This window comes from Salvelinus sp. IW2-2015, linkage group LG1, assembly GCF_002910315.2.
Source record: "Salvelinus sp. IW2-2015 linkage group LG1, ASM291031v2, whole genome shotgun sequence".
Classification (NCBI taxonomy): Eukaryota; Metazoa; Chordata; class Actinopteri; order Salmoniformes; family Salmonidae; genus Salvelinus; species Salvelinus sp. IW2-2015.
In genome coordinates, this window is record NC_036838.1 from 42,493,380 (window position 1) to 42,521,205 (window position 27,826).

General features: G+C 42.8%; 1 protein-coding gene across 2 annotated transcripts in view; it reads left to right on the forward strand.

The window, feature by feature from the left end:
- The window catches only part of LOC111967897 (plexin-A2-like), a 73,297-nt gene that overhangs the window by 24,304 nt on the left and 21,167 nt on the right, over positions 1–27,826 (forward strand). Inside the window, exons 5-13 of one of the 2 annotated variants that reach the window (XM_023993344.2) lie at positions 14,219–14,319; positions 22,321–22,444; positions 22,587–22,740; positions 22,890–22,986; positions 23,685–23,799; positions 23,989–24,189; positions 24,818–24,914; positions 25,756–25,955; positions 26,659–26,810. In XM_023993344.2, the coding sequence (XP_023849112.1) occupies positions 14,219–14,319; positions 22,321–22,444; positions 22,587–22,740; positions 22,890–22,986; positions 23,685–23,799; positions 23,989–24,189; positions 24,818–24,914; positions 25,756–25,955; positions 26,659–26,810 (1,241 nt within the window). Of the gene's footprint in view, positions 1–11,572; positions 13,131–14,218; positions 14,320–22,320; positions 22,445–22,586; positions 22,741–22,889; positions 22,987–23,684; positions 23,800–23,988; positions 24,190–24,817; positions 24,915–25,755; positions 25,956–26,658; positions 26,811–27,826 lie in introns of those variants that run through there. The other variant, XM_070445010.1, reaches the window with a different exon arrangement.

A 27,826-nucleotide genomic window follows, 5' to 3' on the forward strand; every position in this document is an offset into this window, starting at 1 on the left:
CCTTTCCTGTGAATATGAATACAATGATGTACTGTATGTACTTCATGGGTTTAGAGTTGTGATGAAAATAACAAATAAATAAATGTATGACTAGTCAACATTATTTGGGCTGAGGGTTATGTGTATAATATCACAATATTACCACAATAATCGAAAATAGTAAAGATTAATTGGAACTCAAGCAAATATCCGAAATATTTGAAATTGTGMTCTCCTTCACACATCGTGGTACTACTTTTTTCATGTATCTCTCATATTATATGTAAACTCCATGTTGGGGTTGTGTGTAAGATATGCAGGGCATGTTCAGACAGAAGGACACATGCTCTAATTACTCACCCATGTGCACCGACTACGACTAACATGCATCATACATGCCTCACACATCCAATAGAAAACCTCTAGACTAACATGCATGTTATACTTGCTACACACATCCCATAGAAAACCATAAGACTTYCATGCATCTTAAACTATGCTACACACACTCCATAGAAAACCATTAGAGACATTTCCTTGGTTTGTAGATGTCATATGGTGTTCTCCAGTTGGACCAGCATCACATCAGCTAGCAGAGCACTTGTTGTTGGCTGAAGTCCTCTGGACTCATTGGGAGATAAGAGGGAACAGTGGTAATCACTTTCAACTCAAGTGATTATTCTGTCTCAGTCGCATGGCACTGTGTAATGGGATTAGATTTCAGTGCGACCAAAAGCCCTGCTATCACTGCTACACTCACTTGTCTCCCGACTGTTGGAATGTATTTTTAAACTAAACTGAAGGACAAGGAGGCAGAGGGTGTTTGGACAATACAGGCAGCATAAATTAGTTAAATGTGTCTGGAAATATCCTATAAACGTCATGTGAAGGCTCAAATAAGGTTTTTAAGAAATGAGGGAGAAACGGGCACAGGCATTGTACAGAAGAAGTGTCTCTTGATACAAATCAAGRCAGCACTTCCTGGAGTGTGATGGACTGGAAGAGACAGGACATCACTTATTGATGAGCCTTGGTTGTTCAAGGAGAGACATATTCTCCCTTCAAGGAGATAGTCTCCCCATTTTGACTGTATTATGAGAACATGGACGCATGTAACCAACAAACCAGGCCATGGCCATGMACTCTCTCTCTCCTAATATTGTAACCATACCGACTGCTTTTGGCCCATAAGAACCAGGARGGTGAAAATACTTTCTCCCTCTCTCTCATTTCAATCAGGCCTTCCTAGAGCTTTAGAGAGGAATTCCAGGAGGAGAGGAGCTTGCTGTGCTGCTCTCTCAGATTTCCTGCTTTTCCAGCCGATGCCAGAGTAGGGGGATTTGGGGATTTCTCTGAGCCAAACAATAGAGAAATGATGTGGAATCAAGAGCGAGGCACAGACAKATTTGGCTGAGATCAGGCGACCTTCGCAGAATAACAATGAGCCTCTCTTTCTCCTGCCGAGCGCAGCACACAGGGCAAGCATGGTGATGCAGAGTGGAGAGGAATGGAGTGAGTGCGTGAGTGTGTGTAATAGTTTATCTGTTTGATGTCCTCGGGATGATTATTTATTGAAAGATCTATCCCTGCTTCACGTGGAGAAGTATTGTCCAAACAGACACACTCTCTATTGAATTGTAATGGTCTACATCAGGGATGGGCAACTTTGATGGGGGTGGTGGCCACAAAAAAACAGAACTCATCATGAGGGGCCGCAGTGGCCTCCCCACTTGGCGTGCAATTTTTTTTAGATGCCCCTTTCGTGACAGCAAAGAGAAAACACGTTTTTGTTCTAAAGTTAATTTACTCATTTTGCCATGGGGTGGAGAGAAAAATTTGCAGTTTTAAAGGAAATTTCCTGCAATACTACACATTTTGCCAAACAGAGTAATACTCACGGATGACTAGTAAAACTCAAACCAAGTTTATTCACCCACTGGGTCACACAGCTGCATAAGACAGACATGTTTACACAAGCACATATATTTATACCTTCCTCTTATGCTGAGTCTCCTCCTTGCACATCTGGACAGCCAATACATCTCTGTTGCTAGACAGGACTTTAGTGGTGACTGTTCTGTCTSACTTCATCTGACCTGACCTCGGCCCAAATTTCTCACTCCTCCCCAACTCAMGGCTGTCCTACCTTATCTGTTGACTGAAACCAGACTGTGGCCCTTCTCCTCTCCATAGGATACCTGAGATTTAACAATAACATGTTCTGACAGAATCTAAACTTTCTCACTCAGTAGATTTCCATACCCTCAGTTCTAATATGGTAACATGAATAGGGATATTTCAAGTTTAGAAGTTAGTACCCAACAGGGTGGAGGCAAATGTTTGCAGTTTTTAATATGATAACTGATGATTAATATATATACACAGTTGAAGTCGGAAGTTTACATACACCTTAGCCAAATACATTTAAACTCAGCTTTTCACAATTCCTGACATTTAATCATAGTAAAAATTCCCTGTTTTAGGTCAGTTAGGATMACCACTTTATTTTAAGAATGTGAAATGTCAGAATAATAGTAGAGAGAATGATTTATATCAGCTTTCATTTCCTTCATCACATTCCCAGTGGGTCAGAAGTTTACATACACTCAATTAGTATTTTCTTGGTCTTGGCTGATTTCTTTTGATTTTCCCATGATGTCAAGTAAAGAGGCACTGAGTTTGAAGGTAGGCCTTGAAATACATCCACAGGTACACCTCCAATTGACTCAAATGATGTCAATTAGCCTATCAGAAGCTTCTAAAGCCATGACATCATTTTCTGGAATTTTCCGAGCTGTTTAAAGGCACAGTCAACTTAATGTATGTAAACTTCTGACCCACTGGAATTGTAATACAGTGAACTTTAAGTGAAATAATCTGTCTGTAAACAATTGTTGGAAAAATTACTTGTGTCATGCACAAAGTAGATGTCCTAACCGACTTGCCAAAACTATAGTTTGTTAACGAGAAATTTGTGGTGTGGTTGAAAAACGAGTTTTAATGACTCCAACCTAAGTGTATGTAAACTTCCGACTTCAACTGTATATATATATATATATATATATATATATATATATATTTAAATTGGTCGGCCAGCGGGCCGCCAATTGCCCGTCCCTGGTCTACATCATGGGGCCAGAGGTTTAAAGCTGCACCATAACAAGCGTTATTACAGTTAATCACTCAGAGGGAATACAACCTGTATTGGCTACAAGGCAATCTTTCAAAGTGCTACGCTGTAAAATGTGAAATCCTCATCCCCCGGTTTCACATTTGCTTGTTTTGTGTGTAACTTAATTTTCAAGAGTACATTTTTTCGGGGGAAACATTAGATAATGAATTCTCCTCTTGATCAGTATAATCAACCTGAAGGCAATAGCTATAACCCAGGTGAAATGTCACATCATCATGCACATATAGTACACATAGTCATTAAGTATTATAGGCTGACTGTAGTGCTTATAGAGCAGGGCTCTCCAACCCTGTTCCTGGAGAGCTAATATCCTGTAGGTGTTTGCTTCAACCCTAATCTAGTGATCATTATTCTATTAATTAGCTGATTGATGAGATGAATCAGGTTAGTTACAACTGGGGTTCAATCAAAACCTACAGGAGGGTAGCTCTCCAGGAACAGGGTTGGAGACCCCTGCACCCATGACCCATCTTGTCAAGGGCTAAAGGCAGAGGAGAAAATGCTTCATATCTGTGCTATTTGTGTGGTCTGGTCTGACTTTGTGTGAGCTTGTTTGGACAGGGAGGGTTATCAGTCTCTGTCTGGGCTTCCACCTAACCCATCATTAGACCTTTTGTTATCCCTGTCAAGGGATCAGCAGCTGTGAAAACAACAGGTCAGGGAGGAGAGGAGAGAAACCTCTAGCCATGTCCATCAGTGCCCTTTGTTCTCCCACCCACCTTCACCCAGCAGATCGATGGGTCAGATAATAAGCTGATGGTTGACGGATATGGTCAGCTGCATTTACATTTAACAGTAATTAATAGAGACAACTTTTAAAGGCAACGGAGAAATCACATTATTGCAGACAAAGCACTGTTGTGCTTTTAGTGCGTTTTCATTGGAGAAGAGAACACAAATCTCTATAATCTGAAAACATGTTAAATTACAGATAGTAGGCTGATAGTAGGCTGATACAATAAGCCTTACTTTCATAGGCATTACATGTGCCTAGCATCGCTGTAAGGACCGATTCAGACTTAGGAAATGTAGGCCTTTCCTATGCACTTTTCAGTATTGAAATTCAGACTTACCTTATTCAGTTGCGTAATGCGCTCTGCAGGTGTGGTTACCTTCCGCGCACTGAATACATTTCATTAAACTGCTGAAAACCCTCCTACTTGCTGGCCAACAGATTGTCTCGTGGAGTTTTCATTCAATAGGGTTTTCTGTAGATTTATCTTAAGTCATCTCTATAAATGCGGTGTACCGTATCGTTGTATATGTATATAAACTCAGCAAAAAAAGAAAGGTCCTCTCACTGTCAACTGCGTTTATTTTCAGCAAACTTAACATGTGTAAATATTTGTATGAACATAACAWAATACTGCAACTGAGACATAAACTGAACAAGTTCCAAAGACATGTGACAAACAGAAATGGAATAATGTGTCCCTGAACAAAGGGGGGGTCAAAATCAAAAGTAACAGTCTGTATCTGGTGTGGCCACCAGCTGCATTAATTACTGCAGTGCATCTCCTCCTCATGGACTGCACCAGATTTGCCAGTTCTTGCTGTGAGATGTTACCCCACTCTTCCACCAAGGCACCTGCAAGTTCCCGGACATTTCTGGGGGGAATGGCCCTAGCACTCATCCTCCAATCCAACAGGTCCCAGACGTGCTCAATGGGATTGAGATCCGGGCTCTTTGCTGGCCATGGTAGAACACTGACAATCCTGTCTTGCAGGAAATCACGCACAAAACAAGCAGTATGGCTGGTGGCAATGTCATGCTGGAGGGTCATGTCAGGATGAGCCTGCAGGAAGGGTAACACATGAGGGCGGAGGGTGTCTTCCCTGTAACGAACAGCGTGGAGATTGCCTGCAATGACAACAAGCTCAGTCCGAYGATGCTGTGACACAACGCCCCAGACCATGACGGACCCTCCACCTCCAAATCGATCCCGCTCCAGAGTACAGGCCTCGGTGTAATGCTCATTCCTTCGACGATAAACGCAAATCCGACCATCACCCCTSGTGAGACAAAACCGCGACTCGTCAGTGAAGCGCACTTTTTGCCAGTCCTGTGTGGTCCAGCGACGGTGGGTTTGTGCCCATAGGTGACGTTGTTGCCAGTGATGTCTAGTGAGGACCTGCCTTACAACAGGCCTACAAGTCCTCAGTCCAGCCTCACTCAGCCTATTGCGGACAGTCTGAGCACTGATGGAGGGATTGTGCGTTCCTAGTGTAACTCGGGCAGATGTTGTTACCATCCTGTACCTGTCCCGCAAGTGTGATGTTCAGATGTACCGATCCTATGCAGGTGTTGTTACACGTGGTCTGCCACTGCTAGGACGATCAGCTGTCCGTCCTGTCTCCCGGTACGGACTTTGCGAATTTATTGCCCTGGCCACATCTGCAGTCCTCACCTGCGGACTCTYCTTTACTGCAGCCGATGTGAGTAAAACATTTAAACGTGTTAACCCTCGCAAGGCTACAGGCCCAGACGGCATCCCCAGCCGCGTCCTCAGAGCATGCGCAGACCAGCTGGCTGGTGTGTTTACAGACATATTCAATCAATCCTTATCCCAGTCTGCTGTTCCCACATGCTTCAAGAGGGCCACCATTGTTCCTGTTCCCAAGAAAGCTAAGGTAACTGAGCTAAACGACTACCGCCCCGTAGCACTCACTTCCGTCATCAAATTGAGTGCTTTGAGAGACTAGTCAAGGACCATATCACCTCCACCCTACCTGACACCCTAGACCCCACTCCAATTTGCTTACCGCACCAATAGGTCCCCAGACGACGCAATCGCAACCACACTGCACACTGCCCTAACCATCTGGACAAGAGGATACCTATGTGAGAATGCTGTTCATCCGACTACAGCTCAGCATTTAACACCATAGTACCTCCAAACTCGTCATCAAGCTCGAGACCCTGGGTCTCGACCCGCCTGTGCAACTGGGTACTGGACTTCCTGACGGGCCGCCCCAGGTGGTGAGGGTAGGTAACAACATCTCTACCCCTGATGCCTCACACGGGCCCCACAAGGGTGCGTTCTGAGCCCTCTCCTGTACTCCCTGTTCACCCACGACTCTCAAGGCCATCAGACTGTTCAACAGCCACTACTAACATTGAGTGGCTCAACTCCAGCCACTTTAATAATGGAAAAATGTATGTAAAAAATGTATCACTGGCCACTTTAAACAATGCCACTTAATATAATGTTTACATACCCTACATTAATCATCTCATATGTATATACTGTACTCTATACCATCTACTGCATCTTGCCATCTTTATGTAATACATGTATCACTAGCCACTTTAAACAATGCCACTTTTATATGTTTACATACCCTATATTACTCATCTCATATGTATATACTGTCCTCGATACCATCTATTGCATCTTGCCTATGCCGTTCTGTACCATCACTCATTCATATATTTGTATGTACATATTCTTCATCCCTTTACACTTGTGTGTATAAGGTAGTTGTTGTGAAATTGTTAGGTTAGATTACTCGTTGGTTATTACTGCATTGTCGGAACTAGAAGCACAAGCATTTCGCTACACTCGCATTAACATCTGCTACCCATGTGTATGTGACAAATACAATTTGATTTGATTTGAGCCACCCCAGTCATAGACTGTTCTCTCTACTACCGCATGGCAAACKGTACCGGAGTGCCAAGTGTAGGACAAAAAGGCTTCTCAACAGTTTTTACCCCCAAGCCATAAGACTCCTGAACAGGTATTCAAATGGCTACCCGGACTATTTGCATTGTGTCCCCCCCAACCCCTCTTTTATGCTGCTGCTACTATCTGTTTAKCATAAATGCACAGTCACTTTAACTATACATTCATGTACATATGTACATATTACTTCAATTGGCCCGACCAACCAGTGCTCCCGCACATTGGCTAACCGGGCTATCTGCATTGTGTCCCGCCACCCACCACCCGCTCTTTACGCTRCTGCTACTCTCTGTCCATCTTATATGCATAGTCACTTTAACCATATCTACATGTACATACTACCTCAATCAGCCTGACTAACCGGTGTCTGTATGTAGCCTCGCTACTTTTATAGCCTCRCTACTGTATACAGGCTCGCTACTKTTTTTCACTGTCTTTTTACTGTTGTTTTTATTTCTTTACTTACCTATTGTTCTCCTAATAYCTTTTTTGCACTATTGGTTAGAGCCTGTAGGTAAGCATTTCACTTTAAGGTCTACACCTGTTGTATTTGGCGCACGTGACAAATAAACTTTGATTTGATTTATTCGAGYTCCACCCCAAATGAATAGCGGGTGAATAGCATGCTATTCGCAATTATTTTATCTTATTTTACTTTTATTTATTCAGGTTAATCTCATTTAAGAGACACTTGGTCTAATCAAGACAGGAGCAGAGGGGAACAATGTTTGAGACAAATATCAGACATACTGTAACAASTTACAGACATAYGTAGACACCATTCAAAAAATTTGTGGGACGTAGACACACATACATTTCAATTACAAACATACAAGATACATAGATACATAGATAGATACATACAAAATATGTCATATGTACCACCGCATCAAGTCCTAATGACAATCACATTCCTCACATCCCAATACTCGTGATATCTCCAGGAGTGATAAGTATAATTTTTTTCTTTATCTGTTGTTGTCTAGTGTTGTCTTTTTACTAGATAGGGCCAACTACTTTAAGTGCTTCCTGTCTTCCCAGTAGCCTACCTGGTATGTAAACTGCTGACAACTATTAACTAGTACTAGCAGATGATTGTTGACATATCACCCAGGATTAAGGGGCAGGGCAATTTGTGACTATTGTTTTTGTAATCAGTGGCTGTATTGGAGGGGGAGTGGTTTCTCCTCTCCTAGGCAATCAGCAATTAGTATCGGGAGGTGTGCTCTTCACCTTTGCAAGGGAGTTAGCTATTAGTATTAGTCAGTGGTGTAAAGTACTTAAGTAAAAATACTACTTAAGTAGTTTTTGAGGGTATCTGTCCTTTACTATTTATATTTATAACTTTTAGTTTTAGTTTTATTCCTAAAGAAAATGATGTACATCCAAAAGTACTCCTTACATTTTCAATGATTAACAGGACAGGAAAATTGTCTAATTCACACACTAATCAAGAGAACATCCCAGGTCATCACCTGCTACATTTGTATATTATGTCTGAGTGTTGGTGTGTCCCTTGCTATCTGTAAATAGCAAAATAAAGAAATGTGGCCATCTGCTTTGCTTAATATAAGGAATTTGAAATSATTAATWTTTGTACTTTTACTTTTGACACTTAAGTATATTTTAGCAAATACATTTACTTTTGATACTTAAGTATATTTAAAACCAAATTCTTTTAGACTTTTACTCAAGTAGTATTTTTCTGGTGACTTTCACTTTTACTTGAGTTATTTTCTATCAAGGTATCTTTAATTTTACTCAAGTATGACAATTGGGTACTTTTCCCACCACTGGTATAAATGTACTTCAGTCTCCCCTGTTTTCTCAGCGGCAGCTGTAAGGGGGTCTCGTCGGAAAACTAAGACTGTCGCGGAAGCAAAGACGGTCCTGCCAAGGTGTTCAAGGAAGGAAAGAGAGGAAGGCTTCACACCAGAACGGAGCGTGCTCAATTTGACTGGAGCGCAGATCGAGTTTTCAAAAGGCTGGAGCATTGGCCTTCTCGCTTGCTCCAATTTGCCTTCAGTAGCGCTCCASTAGGCATCASTTCACTTCACGAGCTCAGGGCATACCCGGCCCAGCATGCAATTGTAGGCTATTTGTGTGCTGCTATAGCCCAATGCTTTAGCTACTGTCATGGAGTTTAAAGAAACTGATAAAACACACAGGTGCAAAATCAAGGTGACTTACAAAGATGAGGACCAACAGCAAGAGAGTGAGTGCAGTGATGTAATGTCCACAACTATGTCATTGTGGAATCTGAAAAGACACATATCCCAAAAGCATGAARGTGTAATACGTGCACATGCTAACATAAATAAATTAAGTGGGTAGCTAGCTAAGTGTGTCATTGTAGCAAAGCATTCATAAACAAAAAATCTGATCTCTTAAAAGTTTTGTTAATGTTTGTTCTGTTATCTATACAATAGGCTATCATAGATTTTGGCCCAATAGGCCAGACATATTACCTCTTTCAAGGAGCTTTCCGTTTTGATAGGGTTATTTTCCCAAAAACATTTAGGCTTACCTATAGAATTTAAAAAAAACAACAACTCTGCATTCCTGCCCAGCCTGGCAAGAGTGGCCTGAAGGGTGTTTAGTATCCACAGTGTCTATGCAAGCGCGGAGAGGGTATTCTCTGCTGCTGGCCTGCTCTCCGGGCACGAGCCTGAAGCCACAGCCTCTGGCCAAACTCGTGTTTCTAAAAGTGAATTCAAAGGCACTGTAGACTGAGCCTAATAAGGTATTTTTCGTAAAATGTGTATTTCATTCTAATTAAGTCACAGACTATATGCACAATTTATTGACTATAACTGTTTAATACAACAAAATGTTGTTTAAATGCTGAGTGCTTAATGTTCCTGCCAGCCTAGTGTGGCGCACTCGCAAATGCTTCACAATTTATTTCTTTGTAGTCTATAATTTTTTAATAATTGAAATAATATATTAATAATATAGCCTAAATAATGCATTTTCGTTCCTTCTTACGCTGCCTGTCTTTTTCAGTGTTTGCATGCTATTTATTACGACATGTAGCCTATTTAAAACAAATGATGGACCCTTCCTACAGTCACCTTTTCATGTTGTTTATTGGAGTGCGTTTGGTTCCAATACTTCAAAACCAAATGGTAGTTCCAGGTAGTAACAAAAATAGATGGTTGTTGGTTCAATTGGGGATTTTAATGAATGGAATGTAGCAGTTTTTTCCCTCTGAGAGAGGAGTGTTTTTTAGGGGTGCGATTGGAAAGGAAGTGAAACACGTGGACTGCTCAACTCCGCCAACTCCGCTCACATACTCTGCTCCACACCACTCTCTCACTTTGGTATCTTACCTAGTTATTTTCAGATCTCATTTTGCTCTTTTGTATCATTGGCAACTACAGTATGTGTGTGTTTTCTATACCTGTTCGCTCCTTTCCCTGTAGGCTTTACAAACACTTCCCATCCCTTGGCTGCATCTCTTCTAATTTAGTGTACCCATGTGGAATTCCTGGTCTCTGGCAACGTTTGGAACGGTCAAGAACGCCGAGTTCATCTCAGCCTATGCAGCCCTTCAGTCCCTTGACTTTTTGGCTCTGACGTAGACAGGGATCACCCCAGAGAACACTGSTACTCCAGCTACTCTCTCTTCATCTGACTACGTTTTCTCTCATAGTACGAGAGCATCTGGTCGTCGCGGTGGTGGCACAGGGCTACWCATTTCTCCTAAGCAGAGATTTTAAATGTTTTCCCTCTCTTACCTGTCCATCTCCTCATTTGAATTCCATGCCACTCAAGTTTAAAATTGTTGTCATCTACTGCCCACCAGGTGTCCATAGAGAGTTCCTCAATGAGCTTGACACCTTGATAAGCTAATTTCCTGATGATGGCTCTCTGTTCTTTGTACTTGGAAACTTCCACCTCCCAACGTCTGCCTTCGATTAATTTCTTTCTAACTCTCTCTTTCCCCTCGCCTCTTTTGACCTCACCCTTTCGCAGTCCCCTCCCACTCACAAGGCAGGTAATACGCTTGATCTCATCTTTACTAGAGGCTGTTCACCTGCTAATCTCACTGCAACCCCCCTCCAGGTCTCTAATCACTACTTTGTTTCCTTTTCTGTGTCGCTTTCCTCCAACCCTAGCCACTCAGCCCCTACCAAGATGGTCATGAGCTTCGCTCTCCATCTCCCACTACTCTTTCCTCTTCTATCCTATCATCTCTCATTTCTGCTAAATCCATCTCCCTCCTGTCTCCTGATTCTGATTCTTCGACCCTACTCTCCTCCCTTTCTGCATCCTATGACTCGCACCATCCCCATTCCTCCCGGCCAGCTCGGCCCTCCCCTCCTGCTCCGTGGCTGAGGGACTCTTTGCGAGCTTACAGAACAGGGCTGCGGGCAACTGAGTGAAAATTGAGAAAAACTAAACTTCCGGAGGACCTATCATCCTTTCACTCCCTCCTCTCTACATTTTCTTTATCTGTTTCCACTGCTTAAGCCACTTTCTATTACTCAATATGTCAAGCTTCTGCCTCTAACCCTAGGAAGCTCTTTTCCACCTTCTCTTCCCTCCTCAATCCTCCACCCCTCCCCCTCCATCCTCTCTCTCTGCATCAACCACTTTGAAAAGAAGGTTGATGACATCTGCCACTCATTCCCTCAGCCTCTTGAGTCCACTAGTCCCACTTATAGAGGACTACCCTACGTCTTGACCTCTTTCTCTCCCCTCTCTCCAGATGAAATCCTGCGACTAGTGATGTCCGGCCTCCCGACAACGTGCCTGCTCAACCCCGTCTTCTCATCCTTCTCCAGACCATCTCAACTCATCCTTGACCACTGACTGTGTCCCCTCTGACTTCAAAATGGCCTGAGTTGCTCCCCTCTTCAAGAAACCAATACTCCTCTGACATAAAAAACGTCGGTATCCCTTCTTTCTTTTCTTTCCAAAACACTTGAGCGTGCTGTCTCTGACCAACTCTCTCGCTATCTCTCTCAGAACGATCTTCTTGACCCTAACCAGTCAGGTTTCAAGGCGTGTCACTCAACCGAGATTRCTCTTCTCTGTGACAAGGAGGCTCTCCGCACTGCCAAAGCTGACTCTCTCTCTTCTGCTCTCATCCTCCTAGATCTATCAGCTGCCTTCGACACCTTGAACCATGAGATCCTCCTCCACTCTCTCAGGGCTGGGTGTCTTAGGCCCTGTACACTCTTGGATTGTATTCTACCTGRCAGGCCTCTCCTACCAGGTGACGGGGAGAGGATCTGTGTCTGCACAACATACTCTCACTACTGGTGTCCCCCAGGGCTCAGTTCCAGGCCCTCTCCTCTTTTCTCTACACACCAAGTCACGCGGCTCTGTCATATCCTCACATGGTTTCGCCTATCATGCGGATGACACTAAACTACTTTTCTCCTTCCCCTCTTCTGACACCCAGGTGGCGACACGCATCTCCCTGTCCATCTTCCAAAAACATCTGAAACAAGTATCTTAAATAATCCCACAGCACACAACCCCTCGCAACACCTCCTAACCTTTGGATAAGAGTGTCTGCTAAATTCCTAAAATGTCAAATGCAAATGTAAATGTGAGTCAACCAAACTTTTAAACTCCTCCAAGRAATCAAGATCCTGGAGTTTCAAGCTGGTCTGGAGATAATTCCAAGACCACGGAGCTAAAACATTTTTTGCCATGATCTGTTCTGATGCTCCAGTTCAARGTCAGAATACACATAGAGAAAAAAGTGCATAAAAAGGGAATTACGTTCCATTTACACGCACTTAACTCAGGTTGGAAACCCCTTCCCCAAAAGCATGATATAAAATGACGAGGATTGCATAATAGCCAAAGTTGACAGTTGCAGAGTGGATTAGAGTATTTGACTGTTGAAAATAACATATCACACCATAATTATAACCATCTATGGTAGAATTCTGTTCCTCTCAATTTCTCTTGCTTGTGTCTCTATGTAGCGTGTACTGTAGGTTTGTGCTGTCCTATCAATAAAATAAATTAATAAAGAGAAAAATCTGAAGCTTTCATCAAATGACTGACACATTTTAGTGTGGTAATTAATTGTAGTTACATTTCAAGGGATTTCTAAGGCTGTAAATGTGTGGGAAATTGTGATCCTCAAACAAAATGTTGTCTGCYGACAAATGTCATCTCATTGTGATTCATAGCTTTGCCTGCATTCTCAGGTAAAATTCGATGGACAAATAAACTCATCATGTGAGTTGAACATTAAATCTGAGCAGCACCAGAGGCACACTGTTGGCACGGTAACAGCAAGACCCATCTGTCTGTCTGCTCATTCCCCTCCTTAGCTAGTTTTGGAGAGGCTAATCTGAGTTGGGCTGGTTGGGAGGATTAGTCTTTCTGTGTCAGATTTGGACGTAGAGCCTGTCCCCCCATCCCTTCTAAAATAATTTWGCTTTTTCTTAAAAAAAGAAAAAGTGATTTTGCGGAGAGCGGCAGATAATCTGTTTTGCCAACATAACTGAGAGAGAACCCATTTATGCTATCAAGAGAAGCGGAGACGCTCTAATCCATAATCCACTCTTCATTTGTGATTGCTTACATCAGGAAATGACGTGCAYGGTCCGTCAAGGGGGAGAATAATAACAAAGTATAAAATAGCAAAGCTTCAACCTGTTTGTGTATGCATGGGCTGGCACTGCCCACTCAACAGCAGCGTCTGTCACAGCGACTAATGGGAGCGTATGCTTTGCCAGGCGTCCACACAGAGAGGTGGCGGTGTGTGTATATGTGTGTGTGTGTATCTGTGTGTGTAGGCTGATCCAAGCTGTGAGCACACTCATGGATATCAGGCTTATCTTTGCTGTGGCTTAACTATTTTCTCAGCCTGTTTGCCAGAGCTACTTCCTCTGTTGAACCTAGGTTGAAGATGACAAAGGTTAAGACAACAGGATTCTAATATCCAATAACTCTTTGCAAAATTGAGACCAGTGTTGCTAGTTAGCAACGATGCTAATAGTTATCAACGATTCTGGTCCAATTAATTTGTTTATWTCTGAAAGCTGCCGTGTGGAATTATTATATTGTCTTAATTTTGTCATCTTCAACCTAGTGCTGAATCCCCCACAATCAATTAACGGAAAAAAGTCTGATTTCACATACTACCAGGCTTTTCCCCATTTCYTTAGATCATGTTTACTAAGTCAACAGGGACACTATTTCAATGGATACATTACATACTGTACTACATAATGTATCACACACAATTAACCAGCTAAACAAATTATGAAGCAGTTATATAGAGCAATATGTTTTACACTAATTGTAAATTATGTGCTGTTCATGTGAATGTTGTAGGCTCCATGGTCTATGTTAAGCRTCTAAGCCTTCCTCTTTTGTGTTGTAGGTGACCCAGGTCCCAGTGGAGGCCTGTGAGCAGTATGGAACCTGCGGAGAGTGTCTGAGCTCTGAGGATCCTCACTGCGGCTGGTGTGTCCTGCTCAACATGTAAGTCCACTACTACACTATTCTCAGAAGGCACAATGACCATGTTTTAAAACAAAAATCACATAATTGTCCAAGAAAAAAGGATTAAGAGGTCATACAAGCCCTCAAATACAAAATGATGCTACTGAGCACACAGATAACAGCCTGTCTGTCACTGCTGGTATGGAGGGGCAGAATGACTGAGATAATGGGGACAGAGCACAGAGGGATTACAGACAGAGAGTAGTGCAGAGGGTAACCAAATGGACTGCTGCAGTCTCTAGAACATTTAGGACTGTGAAAGAGGCTTATCTTCGACATCTTAATTATCTGACCGCCAGGTTAGCTTACGTAATAGAACARGACAGAGCAGATGAGATTCAGAAGATTAAAACCCAGGCAGTGTTTCTGAAAATACACTGAAACAGACCTTAGAAAGGATTAATGCATTATAATATGGCATTTGCATTTCAGCAATCTCTACGATCATCATTATCTAAATTGCAGCTCTTGGAGAGCCCTCTCTATGTTATCACCCCACTTGACTAGCAAAACACAGAACATATTTATCCTAATTACTTTATTCCTCATCTATTTTCATAAGTGCATTTTCTGCTCCAATTCCCACGATTATACTTGTATGTATGCCACTTCCATGAGTTACTATTGACTGTCTAGCTACTATTCACTGTCTAGCTACTGTTCACTGAATGGTTTCCTAAGTGTAATACTCACCTTGTCTCTCTACAGTAAAACCGTTAGAAAATGTGACATACAGTCACTGTATATGCCCACCAAAGCAGGTTGAGGTAAAGCACCACGTGCCATATAGAGGTGTGTGTGTATGTACAGTTGAAGTTGGAATTTACATACACCTTAGCCAAATACATTTAAACTCAGTTTTTCACAATTCCTGACATTTAATCCAAGTAAAAATTCCCTGTTTAGGTCAGTTAGGATCACCACTTTATTTTAAGAATGTGAAATGTCAGAATAATAGTAGAGCGAATGATTATTTCTGCTTTTATTTCTTTCATCACATTCCCAGTGGGTCAGAAGTTGACTACACTCAATTAGTATTTGGTAGCATTGCCTTTAAATTGTTTAACTTGGGTCAAATGTTTCGGGTAGCCTTCCACAAACTTCCCACAATAAGTTGGGTGAATTTTGGCCCATTTCCCCAACAGAGGAGTGTTGGTGTAACTGAGTCAGGTGTGTAGGCCTCCTTGCTCGCACACACTTTTCAGTTCTGCCCACAAATTTTCTATAGGATTGAGGTCAGGGCTTTGTGATGGCCACTCCAAAACCTTGACTTTGTTGTCCTTAGCCATTTTGCCACAACTTTGGAAGTATGCTTGGGGTCATTGTCCATTTGGAAGACCCATATGTGACCAAGCTTTAACTTCCTGACTGATGTCTAGAGATGTTGCTTAAATATAGTCCACATCATTTTCCATCCTCATGATGCCATCTATTTTGTGAAGTGCCACCGTCCCTCCTGCAGCAAAGCACCCCCACAACATAATGCTGCTACCCCCGTGCTTCACGGTTGGGATGGTGTTCTTCGGCTTGCAAGCCTCCCCCTTTTTCCTCCAAATATAACGAAGGTCATTATGGCAAAACAGTTCTATTTTTGTTTCATCAGACCAGAGGACATTTCTCCAAAAAGTACGATCTTTGTCCCCATGTGCAGTTGCATCCGTAGTCTGGCTTTTTTATGGCGAGTTGGAGCAGTGGCTTCTTCCTTGCTGGCGCCTTTCAGGTTATGTCGATATAAGACTTGTTTTCCTGTGGATATAGATACTTTGTACTTGTTTCCTCCAGCATCTTCACAAGGTCCTTTGCTGTTGTTCTGGGATTGATTTGCTCTTTTCGCACCAAAGTGCGTTTCATCTCTAGGAGACAGAACGCGTCTCCTTCCTGAGCGGTATGATGGCTACATGGTCCCATGGTGTTTATACTTGCGTACTATTGTTTGTACAGACCTAATATGGTACCTTCAGGCATTTGGAATTGCTCCCAAGGATGAACCAGGCTTGTGGAGGTCTATAATTTTTGGCAGATTTTTTTTGATTTTCCCATGATGTCAAGCAAAGAGGCACTGAGTTTGATGGTAGGCCTTGAAATACATTCACAGGGTACACCTGTAATTGACTCAAATTCTGTAATTGACTCAAAAACCTCAATTAGCCTATCAGAAGCTTCGAAAGCCGTGACATCATCTTCTGGATTTTTCCAGAAGCTCTTTAAAGGCACAGTCAATTTAGTGTATAAGTTGACCTACTGGAATTGTGATACAGTGAATTATTTGTGTGTAACAATCTTAGGCGTAGTGGGTGCGGAGTCAGGTGCAGGAGGCAGAAAGTTCTGAATAGCGCTTTAATCAGCACMGGGCAAAATAGTATATACAACGAAACTGAGCGTCATAAAACAAATGCCCAAAACAGGAACCAAACCAAGATTGCACTACCACACATACAAAGTGGAAATAAACAAGCCCGCACGAAGAGCAGGCAGGCCTACTGACTTAAATAGCCAAACTAAAAGTCTAAACAAGAAACAGGTGAAACAAATCAGACCAAACCAACAGAAAAGGGAAAAAGGGATCGGTRGCAGCTAGTAGGCCGGTGACGACGACCGCCGAGCACCACCCGAACAGGAAGGGGAGCCACCTTCAGTAGGAGTCGTGACATTGTGAAATAATCTGTCTGTAAACAATTGTTGGAAAAATTACTTGTGTCATGCACAAAGTAGATGTCCTAACCAACTTGCCAAAACTACAGTTTGCTGCCTGCACCCGCCCGCCCGACTAGCATCACCACCCTGGACGGTTCCGACCTAGAATATGTGGACATCTATAAATACCTAGGTGTCTGGCTAGACTCTAAACTCTCCTTCCAGACTCATATTAAACACCTCCAATCCAAAATCAAATCTAGAATCGGCTTTCTATTTCGCAACAAAGCCTCCTTCACTCACGCCGCCAAACTTAACCTAGTAAAACTGACTATCCTACGCATCCTCGACTTCGGCATGTCATCTACAAAATAGCTTCCAACACTCTACTCAGCAAACTAGATGCAGTTTATCATAGTGCCATCCGTTTTGTTACTAAACACACTTATACCACCCACCACTGCGACCTGTATGCTCTAGTCGGCTGGCCCTCGCTACATATTCGTCGCCAGACCCACTGGCTCCAGGTCATCTATAGTCCATGCTAGGTAAAGCTCTGCCTTATCTCAGTTCACTGGTCACAATAACAACAACCCACCCATAGCACGCGCTCCAGCAGGTATATCTCACGATCATCCCCAAAGCCAACACCTCATTTGGCCGCCTTCCTTCCAGTTCTCTGCTCCCTGTGACTGGAACGAATTGCAAAAATCGCTGAAGTTGGAGACTTTTATTTCCCCAACTTTAAACATCTGCTATCTGAGCAGCTAACCGATCGCTGCAGCTGTACATAGTCCATCTGTAAATAGCCCACCCAATTTACCTACCTCATCCCCATACTGTTTTTATTTATTTACTTTTCTGCTCTTTGCACACCAGTATCTCTACTTGCACATGATCATCTGATGATTTATCTCTCCAGTGTTAATCTGCTAAATTGTAATTATTCGCTCCTATGGCCTATTTATTGCCTACCTCCTCATGCATTTTGCACACAATGTATATAGACTCTTTTTYCCCCCTACTGTGTTATTGACTTGTTTATTGTTTACTCCATGTGTAACTCTGTATTGTTGTCTGTTCACACTGCTATGCTTTATCTTGGCCAGGTCGCAATTGTAAATGAGAACTTGTTCTCAACTAGCCTACCTGGTTAAATAAAGATGAAAAAAATAAAATTAAAATAGTTTGTTTTAACAAGAAATTTGTGGGGTGGTTGAAAAACCTAAGTCTATGTAAACTTCCGACTTCAACTATATATGTGGTGTGTTAATGTCTAAAAGTCTAGGACAGGAGAACAAACAGCACTATCAGGCCTAACATGGAGGGGGAGATGAAATAAAAGGGAATGAAAGGGCGCCTGAGATGAAATGGGTATCCAGGGGCACTTCAATTGATAAGAAGCTAAGAGGTTAGTATCTATTCTCCCTATGGATACCGKCTGTATCAAGGAGCCAGCAGGAACAACAACCATCATTGGGTTTCCATTCTGCCTTCATTGTCTTGTAATTACTGTTGAGGTCTCTGTGCGCTTTGAAGGCTCCCATGAGATGTCACCCTCGACCACATCTGAGAGTCCATTAAGCACTGTCTCATCCCACAGTGGACATTACACATGTAAAAGAGAGACACGCTCTATTGTTAGATCCCCTTCAAAAGGACGTGTGATCGCTGAGAGATGCAACCTAGAGAACCTCTAATTCTTTTAAAGGCCCAGTGCATTCAAAAACGTGATTTATCTGTGTTTTATATACACTGAGTATACCAAACATTAGGAACACCTTACTAATATTGAGCTGCACCCCCTTTTGCCCCCAGAACAGCCTCAATTTGTCAGGGCATGGACTCTACAATGTGTCGAAAATGTTCCACAGGGATGCTGGCCCATATTGATTCCAATGCTTCCCACAGTTGTGTGAAATTGGCTGGGTGTCCTTTAGGCGGTGGACCATTCTTGATACACACAGGAAACAGTTGAGYGTGAAAAACCCAACAGCGTTGCAGTTCTTGACACAAACCGGTGCGCTGGCACCTACTACCATACCCTGTTTAAAGGCGCTTAACTATTTTGTCTTTCCCATTCACCTTCTGAATGGCACACATACACAATACATGTCTCAATTGTCTCAAGACTTAAAAATCCTTCTTTACCTTGTCTCCTCCCCTTCATCTACACTGATTAAAGTGGATTTAACAACTGACATCAATAAGGGATCATAGCTTGGATTCACCTGATCACACCTGGATTCACCTGATCAGTCATGGAAAGAGCAGGTTTTCTTATTGTTTTGTATACTCCGTGTATATTTCCACACTATGAGATTAGAATAATATTGTGAAAAYGATTATAATTTTATTTTAGTGTTAGAGCTGTTTAAAAGGACCGTGTGAACTTTCAGCCTGTTTTAGTGGGATGGAGTTTTGGCATAACATGTAAATTAGTAAATATACCAATAAGAAAGGGAGTTTCAAACCTCTCTGCAAATGAGAGGTCGTTTTCAGATTCCCCTCCCCACTCAGACCACTCCCAGACTTTTGCTAAGAAGCTTTTTTCTTTGCTAAGAAGCTAATTTTGTTTCTTTTAGACTATTTTAATTTAACACAATCACGGTAAGGTACTTAATTGTTACTCCTAAATGATTTTATATTGAGATAAAAATGGTTGCATTGGACCTTTAAGTGCAATGTTTATGTGTGTTTGTGTGCATTTTGAATGTAAATCTGCACGTCCCAAGTTAGCACAATTTCTCATTTGAAGAGATAGTGCTTCATAGTGGTGGCACAGGGCTACTCATTTCTCCAAAGTGAAAATATTCTATTTTCCCCATCTCTCTCTTCATTTTAATTCCATGTTGTCGCTGTCACTTGTCCACTAAAGCTTAACATTGTTGTCATATATCGCCCACCAGCTGCCATTGGAGAGTTCCTCAATGAGCTTGACACCTTGATAAGCTAATTTTTACAATGATGGCTCACCACTCATCGTACTGAGCGACGTCAACCTCCCACTCCTTTCCTCTTTTGAGCTCACCCTTTCCCAGTCCCCTCCCACTCTCAAGGCAGGCAATGCGCTTGACGTCATCTTTACTAAATCCTGTTCACCTACTAACCGTACTGCAACCCCCTTGATATTTCTGATCACTACTTGGTTTCCTTTTCTCTCCCTCTCTCCTCCAACCCTACCCACTCAGCCCCTACCCAGATGGTCCTGTACATCAATCTTCACTCTCTCTCTCCCACTACTCTCTCCTACTCTATCCTATCAACTCTACCTTCTGCTAAATCCCTCTCACTACTGTCCTGATTAGGCCTCTTCGACCCCACTGACCTCCATTTCCGCATCCTATGACTAGCGCTGTATCTTTCCTCCCGGCCGGCTCAGCCCTCCCCTCCTGCTTCGAGGCTGAGTGACTCACTGCAAGCTCACAGAATAGGATGCGGAAATGTATAAACTAAACTCACGCACATGGAATTGTTCCAAGAGCCGATCTGTAACCCGCCAATAACATCAATTTATTTCCATAGTAGTAGGCTATTAGGCTATTCCCATTCCCTGCTTTATATGGTCTGTGTATTGCCTAAATGTCTCACCGCTCACAAAGCTTAATTGAAGTAGCAGCACAATTCAATTCAACACAACAAGCTTCTGGGTTTGTAAAAAATATATATAATCTTGATTTGAAACGTTTCCTACACACAATATAATTATTCTGAAGCTCGGGTTGTAAGAATGTTTTCATTCCACCAGCCATCTGATTTTTTTGCGGGCCAACTGCRGCGAACCATGAGTATCTGACGCGATGCAGGACTCTACCTTCAGGCTATGCTCAAACCTTACACTCCATCCTGAGCACTCCGTTCTGCCACCTCTGGTCTCTTGGCCCTCCCACCCCTACCGGGGGTCAGTTCAGTCAAAGCTCTCTCTCTCCTGGCACTTCAATTCAAAATCATGTGTATTTTATACTAGTACTGATTTGCTGATAACTACAGGTAACTGTCAAAATAAAGGAAACACCAACAAAAAGTGTCTTAATAGGGCGTTGTGCCACCACGAGCCAGAACAGCTTCAATGCATCTTGGCATAGATTCTATAAGTGTCTGGAACTCTATTGGAGCGATGCGTTTTGTTGATGGTGGTGGAAAAAGCTGTCTCAGGCGCTGCTCCAGCAAGTGTTCATTTGGGTTGAGATCTGGTGACTGAGACGGCCATGGCATATGGTTTACATCGTTTTCATGCACATCAAACATTCAGTGACCACTCGTGCCCTGTGGATGGGGACATTGTCGTCAGCATTTTTATGCATGACCCGAAGCATGATGGAATGTTAATTGCTTAATTAACTCATGTGTGTGGAAGCAMCTGCTTTCAACATACTTTGTATCCTTGATTTACTCCTTGATTTAGTGTTTCCATTATTTAGGCAGTTATCTGTACTTCATTGAGGGAAAATGTAMTTACTGCAGCTGTGATATGTGGTTGTCTCACCTAGCCAATTAGATGAATGCACTAGTTGTAAGTCGCTCTGGATAAGAGAGTCCGCTAAATGACTAAAATGTCAATGTAAAATGTTAAATAACCCTTACACAAAACACTCACTGCTTAAAATCCATTTATCCCATCGTACAACTGGATTTCCTCCGGCAGAGCAATCCAACCAAACTGATAGGGGATCAATTTCCTTAAAGGAAAATACCACGCCAAAACTATCTTGGTATTTGTTTCATTAGTCCAGTTTTCAATGTATGGAACTTTCAAAATACAGAAAGTGTCACAGTAYGATGCGTTTTGCATTGATGTTGTTTAGATGTTCCTTAAAGGAAAATGTTTATCTCACATGTACAGTAACCAGTAAGAATGAATAATGGTTCCCATCTACAGGTGTGAATAATGGATAATGGTATAATGGTTCCCATCTACAGGTGTGAATAATGGATAATGGTATAATGGTTCCCATCTACAGGTGTGAATATGGTATAATGGTATAATGGTTTCCATCTACAGGTGTGAATAATGGATAATGGTTAATGGTCCATCTACAGGTGTGAATAATGGGATAATGGTTATAATGTTCCCATCTACAGGTTTGAATATTAGTGGATAATGGTATAATGGTTCCCATCTAACAGGTGTGAATAATGGATAAGTGGTATAAGGTTCCATCTTACAGGTTGAATAATGGATAAATGCGTATAATGGTTCACTCGTGTGGGAAATTCTCTACAGTGTGAATAATGGATAATGGTATAATGGTTCCCATCTACAGGTGTGAATAATGGATAATGGTATAATGGTTCCCATCTACAGGTGTGAATAATGGATAATGGTATAATGGTTCCCATCTACAGGTGTGCCAGAAGAGACCAATGCCAGAGAGCAGAGGAGCCCTTCCGGTTCGCCACTGATATCGAACGTTGTGTGAAAGTTATCGCTCACCCAGACAGCATTGCCGTGTCAGCACACAGTGTGCCTGTAAGTCAACAGATAATTATTTACTTCTGATCAAACTGATTCTGACGTGTTCTGAGTCTTGATGGTGGGAAGAAGTCCTCAGTGTTTCATGATAGACCAGACTGTTCCAACCCAGCTATCTCTCTCTGCTCCTCTCCTATAGCTCCTACTGGAGGTGAGCAATGTACCTGACCTCTCAACTGGGATCACCTGTTTATTTGGARAGCAGACCGAGGTGGAGGGCCATGTCAATGGCAACAGAGTCATGTGCCTGTCCCCATCTGGCAAAGAGGTCCCACACATACCTGAAGGACAAGGTGACAAAATATATAGCTCCAACATAGGACGTATTGCTCTGTGATCATCAGTGATACATATGTGACTCTTTTACAGAGGACCAGCAGTCTGAATAAAGCCAACTACTATACTACCAATCTCCTCCCTCCCCTTTGTTTTTCTCCATCAGACTGGTTGGGTGTTGCGCTGCGTCTGAACTCTAAGGAGACAGGTCAAATGCTGGGCAGTACAGAGGTCAAGTTCTATAACTGCAGCGTGCATCAAACGTAAGTTCATCTCCTGGCCCACACRTTATCTGATGCATTCAAAAGATAGTAGGGCACAACCTCATTAGGACATTGATGGGGACAACCCCACTTAAGATCAGGCAGATAGGTAACCCCTAAGTTCAAATGACCCATCCATTTTGATTTTGGTCAACCTAAGGCAGATAACCCCGCATTGTTAGCTTGTTTGGTTCTACTTAKTGTTTCTAGACTGGTTCYCTGAGGAACAGTGTACATACTGAGCAGTATGAGTACATACATCTAAACATAGTTCCCTGACYGCGACATTCAGGTCCACTTTAACATAATAGAAATACAGTCCAAAGCCAAATCATATCCGTTTGATCAAAATTAGGTGTCCATTAGCAAAATAGTCAGAGACAGTAGCTAGCTGTGATTAATATTTTAGTCTAAACAGCCTCCCCCTCCACTCTGCCTCACACAGCACAGCAGCATCACATCAGCATCACATCAGCCTCCATAATTAATTATCCTGTGTCTGAAAGGACCTGGCAGGCCAGTTCTATGTATACAGAGCTGTTACAGAACATACGGAATTACTGTGTGCTGGTGCCTAATACTGCTCTCTCTGCAACACTGCTTGGCCACAGAGTTTCTAGAAGCATTGGGATGTCTGTTGGCTGGTTAGTCATATGATGTGTGTAACATGTCCATCTGTCCCTCTCCTTGCACTGCAGGTGTCTGTCCTGTGTGAACAGTACCTTCCGCTGCCACTGGTGTAAATATCGCAACCTGTGTACCCACAATCCCTTCAGTTGCTCCTTTCAGGAGGGCCGGGTCAACGCCTCAGAGGTAGCTACATGGCTACTGATAAACATACACCACATTAACAGTATTTTCTGGTATAATGCACATTAACCCATGTTTTCATTAATCCATATTTCCATAACATGTTACTCTTTAGGCAATCTATCTTTATAATTTAATAGACCTTGATAGACCCCTGCTGAGGTCCTTTGACTCTTGGAATATGTTCTCTAGGACTGCCCCCAGCTGCTGCACTCTGGGGAGATCCTGATCCCAGCAGGGGAGGTGAGACCCATCACCCTGAGGGCCCGGAACCTTCCACAGCCCCAGTCTGGCCAGCGGGGGTACGAGTGTGTGCTCTACGTTCAGGGAACCAACCACCGTGTCACCGCCCTGCGCTTCAACAGCTCCAGTGTGCAGTGCCAGAACAGCTCGGTACGTACTRTGACTGTGTGACCCTCTCTAACACTCCCCCTGGCACCAGCCTCAGCCTGGTTGTGCATTATCCAGGACCATTATCTGTAGTCTAGTGAATTACATCTGAGCTAGTCTCTGAGAGCAATCTGAATCTGATCTCATCCCACTGAGATGAGCTCAGGTATGCCGTGTCTTGATCAAATAAGAAGTAGGTTGTCTGCAGCGGAATGACTAAAACATTTAATTTATGTCTGAAACCAAACGTCAGTGTTATTCAAAGGTGCATCTAGGTCCATGTAATAGGGACATAATAGGTTAACGTCTCAGATAGTCGACAGTGAGGATGAGTGGCAGACAGTGCTGCATAGACTACATGACACACAATCAATTTTTAATGCGTCTATACCTCACTCTTCTATCTCACGTCCAGTAAAAAGCCAATTTTCCTCAGCTCTAGATGAACAGCCTCTCCATTCCCCGCAGAGTCCTGTCCCAATATGGCCATGCACAGTGGAGAGGAGCAGACAGTGATCATAGAAATGACAGGTGGTTAAAAGCCTCATCTCTCTCTCTTCCTCCCTCTCACATCCCTCTCCCTCTCCCACCCCTCTTTCTCTCCCTCTTCCTACCTCTCTCTCTCCGGCAGTACATATATGAGGGTGTGAGGATCAGTGACCTGGCAGTGGACCTCTCCATCATTTGGAATGGCAATTTCATCATCGACAATCCAGATAAGATTAAAGGTGCCTCTGCCATCCATCACTGTCTGCCATGGCTGAGGAGTGGAAAGCTCTCACTCTGGGATGGATGAGGTTTAGCCCACGCCAAGGCTTTCACTCAGCCTTGGGAGAACGTTCACATGGCACTCTCTACTGTGTTATTAGTTCTAGCCAATCATCTGGGCTGTGAGGGTGGACTTTTGTGTTAACCATTTTGATTTCTCACTAACTCTTAGATCTCTCCATTATCCTGCTTGAGTGTGTATTTGGTATTAGAATAGTKCCATTCAATATCTAAATACTGTCAAATATACACTGAGTGTACAAAACATTAGGAACAGCTGCTTTTTTCATGACATAGACTAACCAGGTGAATCCAGGTGAAAGCTTTGATCCCATATTGACGTCATGTAGATGAAGGGGAGGAGACAGGTTAAAGAATATTTTTTTAAGCTTTGAGACAACTGAGACATGGATTGTGTATGTGTGCCATTCAGAGGGGGAATGGGCAAGACAAAACATGTAAGTGCCTTTGAACAGGGTATGGTAGTAGGTGACACCACACCTACTACCAAACAGGTGGTGACACCTGTCACCACCTGTTTGATTGTGTCAAGAACTGCAACACTTCTGGGTTTTTCACGCTCAACAGTTTCCAGTGTGTATCAAGAATGGTCCACCGCTCAAAGGACATCCAGCCAACTTGACACAAGTGTGTAAAAGCATTGGAGTCAACATGGGCCAGAATCCCTGTGGAATGCTTTTGACACCTTGTAGAGTCCGTGCCCCAGTGAATTGAGGCTGTTTTGAGGCCAGTGTACAAGCACTGAATGTAATTCAACTGCGGTCCTCCTGTATTCCACAGTGCACCTGTATAAGTGTGGTGCCCAGCGGGACAGCTGTGGCATGTGTCTGCGGGCTGAGAGGAAGTTCCAGTGTGGCTGGTGCAGTGGAGAAGGCCGTTGCACCATGAGGCAGCACTGCCTGCCCATCAGCCCCTACGCCAGCCGCTGGCTCGACGTGTCCACCAGGAACGTTAAGTGTACCAACCCACGCATAACTGAGGTTAGTCAGTCAGACCCTTATCTTTTACAACTAACCCCTACTTTAACCTTCACCATTATCCATCATATGGCCTTAGTGATAAGAGGCCTTCTCAGAAATAATCAGTAAAAACAATTGAGATCAGTCCTTAGACATGAGCAAGACCGGTGGTAGCTTGTGGAATAGACACCGACTGGAATGTGGTTTTAACCAATCAGCATCGAGGATTAGACCCACCCGTTGTATAAATAAGACTATATCAGACATACAGCTTGTGCCAAATTAATGCAACCTTAAGTTATGCCCTATGCACCCTATTTTGTGGGTGGCAATGAGTGTTCTTGGCCCCAACACACTGTTAATTTTTTAGAATGAGAGAGACACAGTAGGTCAGACAGCCACAGAGAATTACTGCTCCAACTTCAAAGAGCCATGAGCCTTTGAAGTCCYTGTCACATTATTAGTGTTTCAGTGGCAGTCTGGGAGTGAATTGATTCAGACCYGGGCTGCTACTGCCTGCTGCTGGAAACTGGGAGAGCACTGCTCAATAGGCCTGAAGGCACTTTGTGTGGTCAAGCCATTTTAGATAGAGCTTCTGCATAGTTGTTTTTGGGCATAGTGATGCAATGCATTAATCTGTTGTCATGTATTGAAAATATTACACTACTTGTATGCTGCCACCATAAATCTGTTCCTTCTCCATGCCCCCCTCTCCTTCCTGTAGGTGAGCCCAGTGGCAGGGCCTCCAGAGGGGGGAACACTGGTCACCATCCAGGGCCTGAACTTGGGCCTGTCCTTCTCTGAGCTGGTGGGCAACGTGGAGGTGGCAGGGGTTCAGTGTACCCCACAGGAAGAGGGCTACATCACTGCAGAACAGTAAGAACCAAAATAAACAGAAGCACCCAGACTCCCCATAGCCTTAACCCAAAACCCTAACCCTAGCTCCTAACCCTAAAACTAACCCTAGCTCCTAACCCTAAACCTAATTCTAACCATAACATTAATTCTAACCTTAACCCTAACCCCCCTAGAAATTGCATTAGACATTTTGGGGACAAACAAAATGTCCACAGTTKGTCAAATTTTTGTTTGTTTACTACTCTTGTGGCGACTTCTAGTCCCTACAAATATACAGTTGAAGTCGGAAGTTTACATACACCTCAGCCAAATACATTTAAACTCAGTTTTTCACAATTCCTGACATTTAATCCTAGTAAAAATACCCTGTCTTAGGTCAGTTAGGATCACCACTTTATTTTAAGAATGTGAAATGTCAGAATAATAGTAGAGAGAATTATTTATTTTTGCTTTTATTTCTTTCATCACATTCCCAGTGGGTCAGAAGTTTACATACACTCAATTAGTATTTGGTAGCATTGCCTTTGAAACTGCATTGAACTTTGGTTGGCGGTCGGAGGGGCAAAAGAGCCAAATAACAATCTCCCACCGAGCACTCAGAAACAACTAGTTGCTTGTGGAAGCAATGCTGGATGGAAACAGGTGCATAAAGTATCTCTAACCAAACATCAGCACCACAAAGCACAATACATAACAAACACTAAAACGAGTCCTACTATACATCGAAACATGCTATGCGTCGAAACATGAAAAGAAATTAAGGACATAAAGCGCGCTCAGCAGGAAGTATGAAAGCCCAACTGCTCCAATATACAAAACCTGCATAAATCAAAAAAGACTCAGAAAAAACCTATGGTTTAAACTGACATAAATAACTTGGGGCGAGAAGAACAAAGAATATACTTTTTTTTTTTTTTTTTTTTTTTTTTGGAGAAAATCTAATATTGTCCCTGGTTGAAATGAAACACAAAAATCTGAAACTGTTTTTTTGGTGCCCCCCATATACCAGACCATTCATATTTATGTTTGGCGGA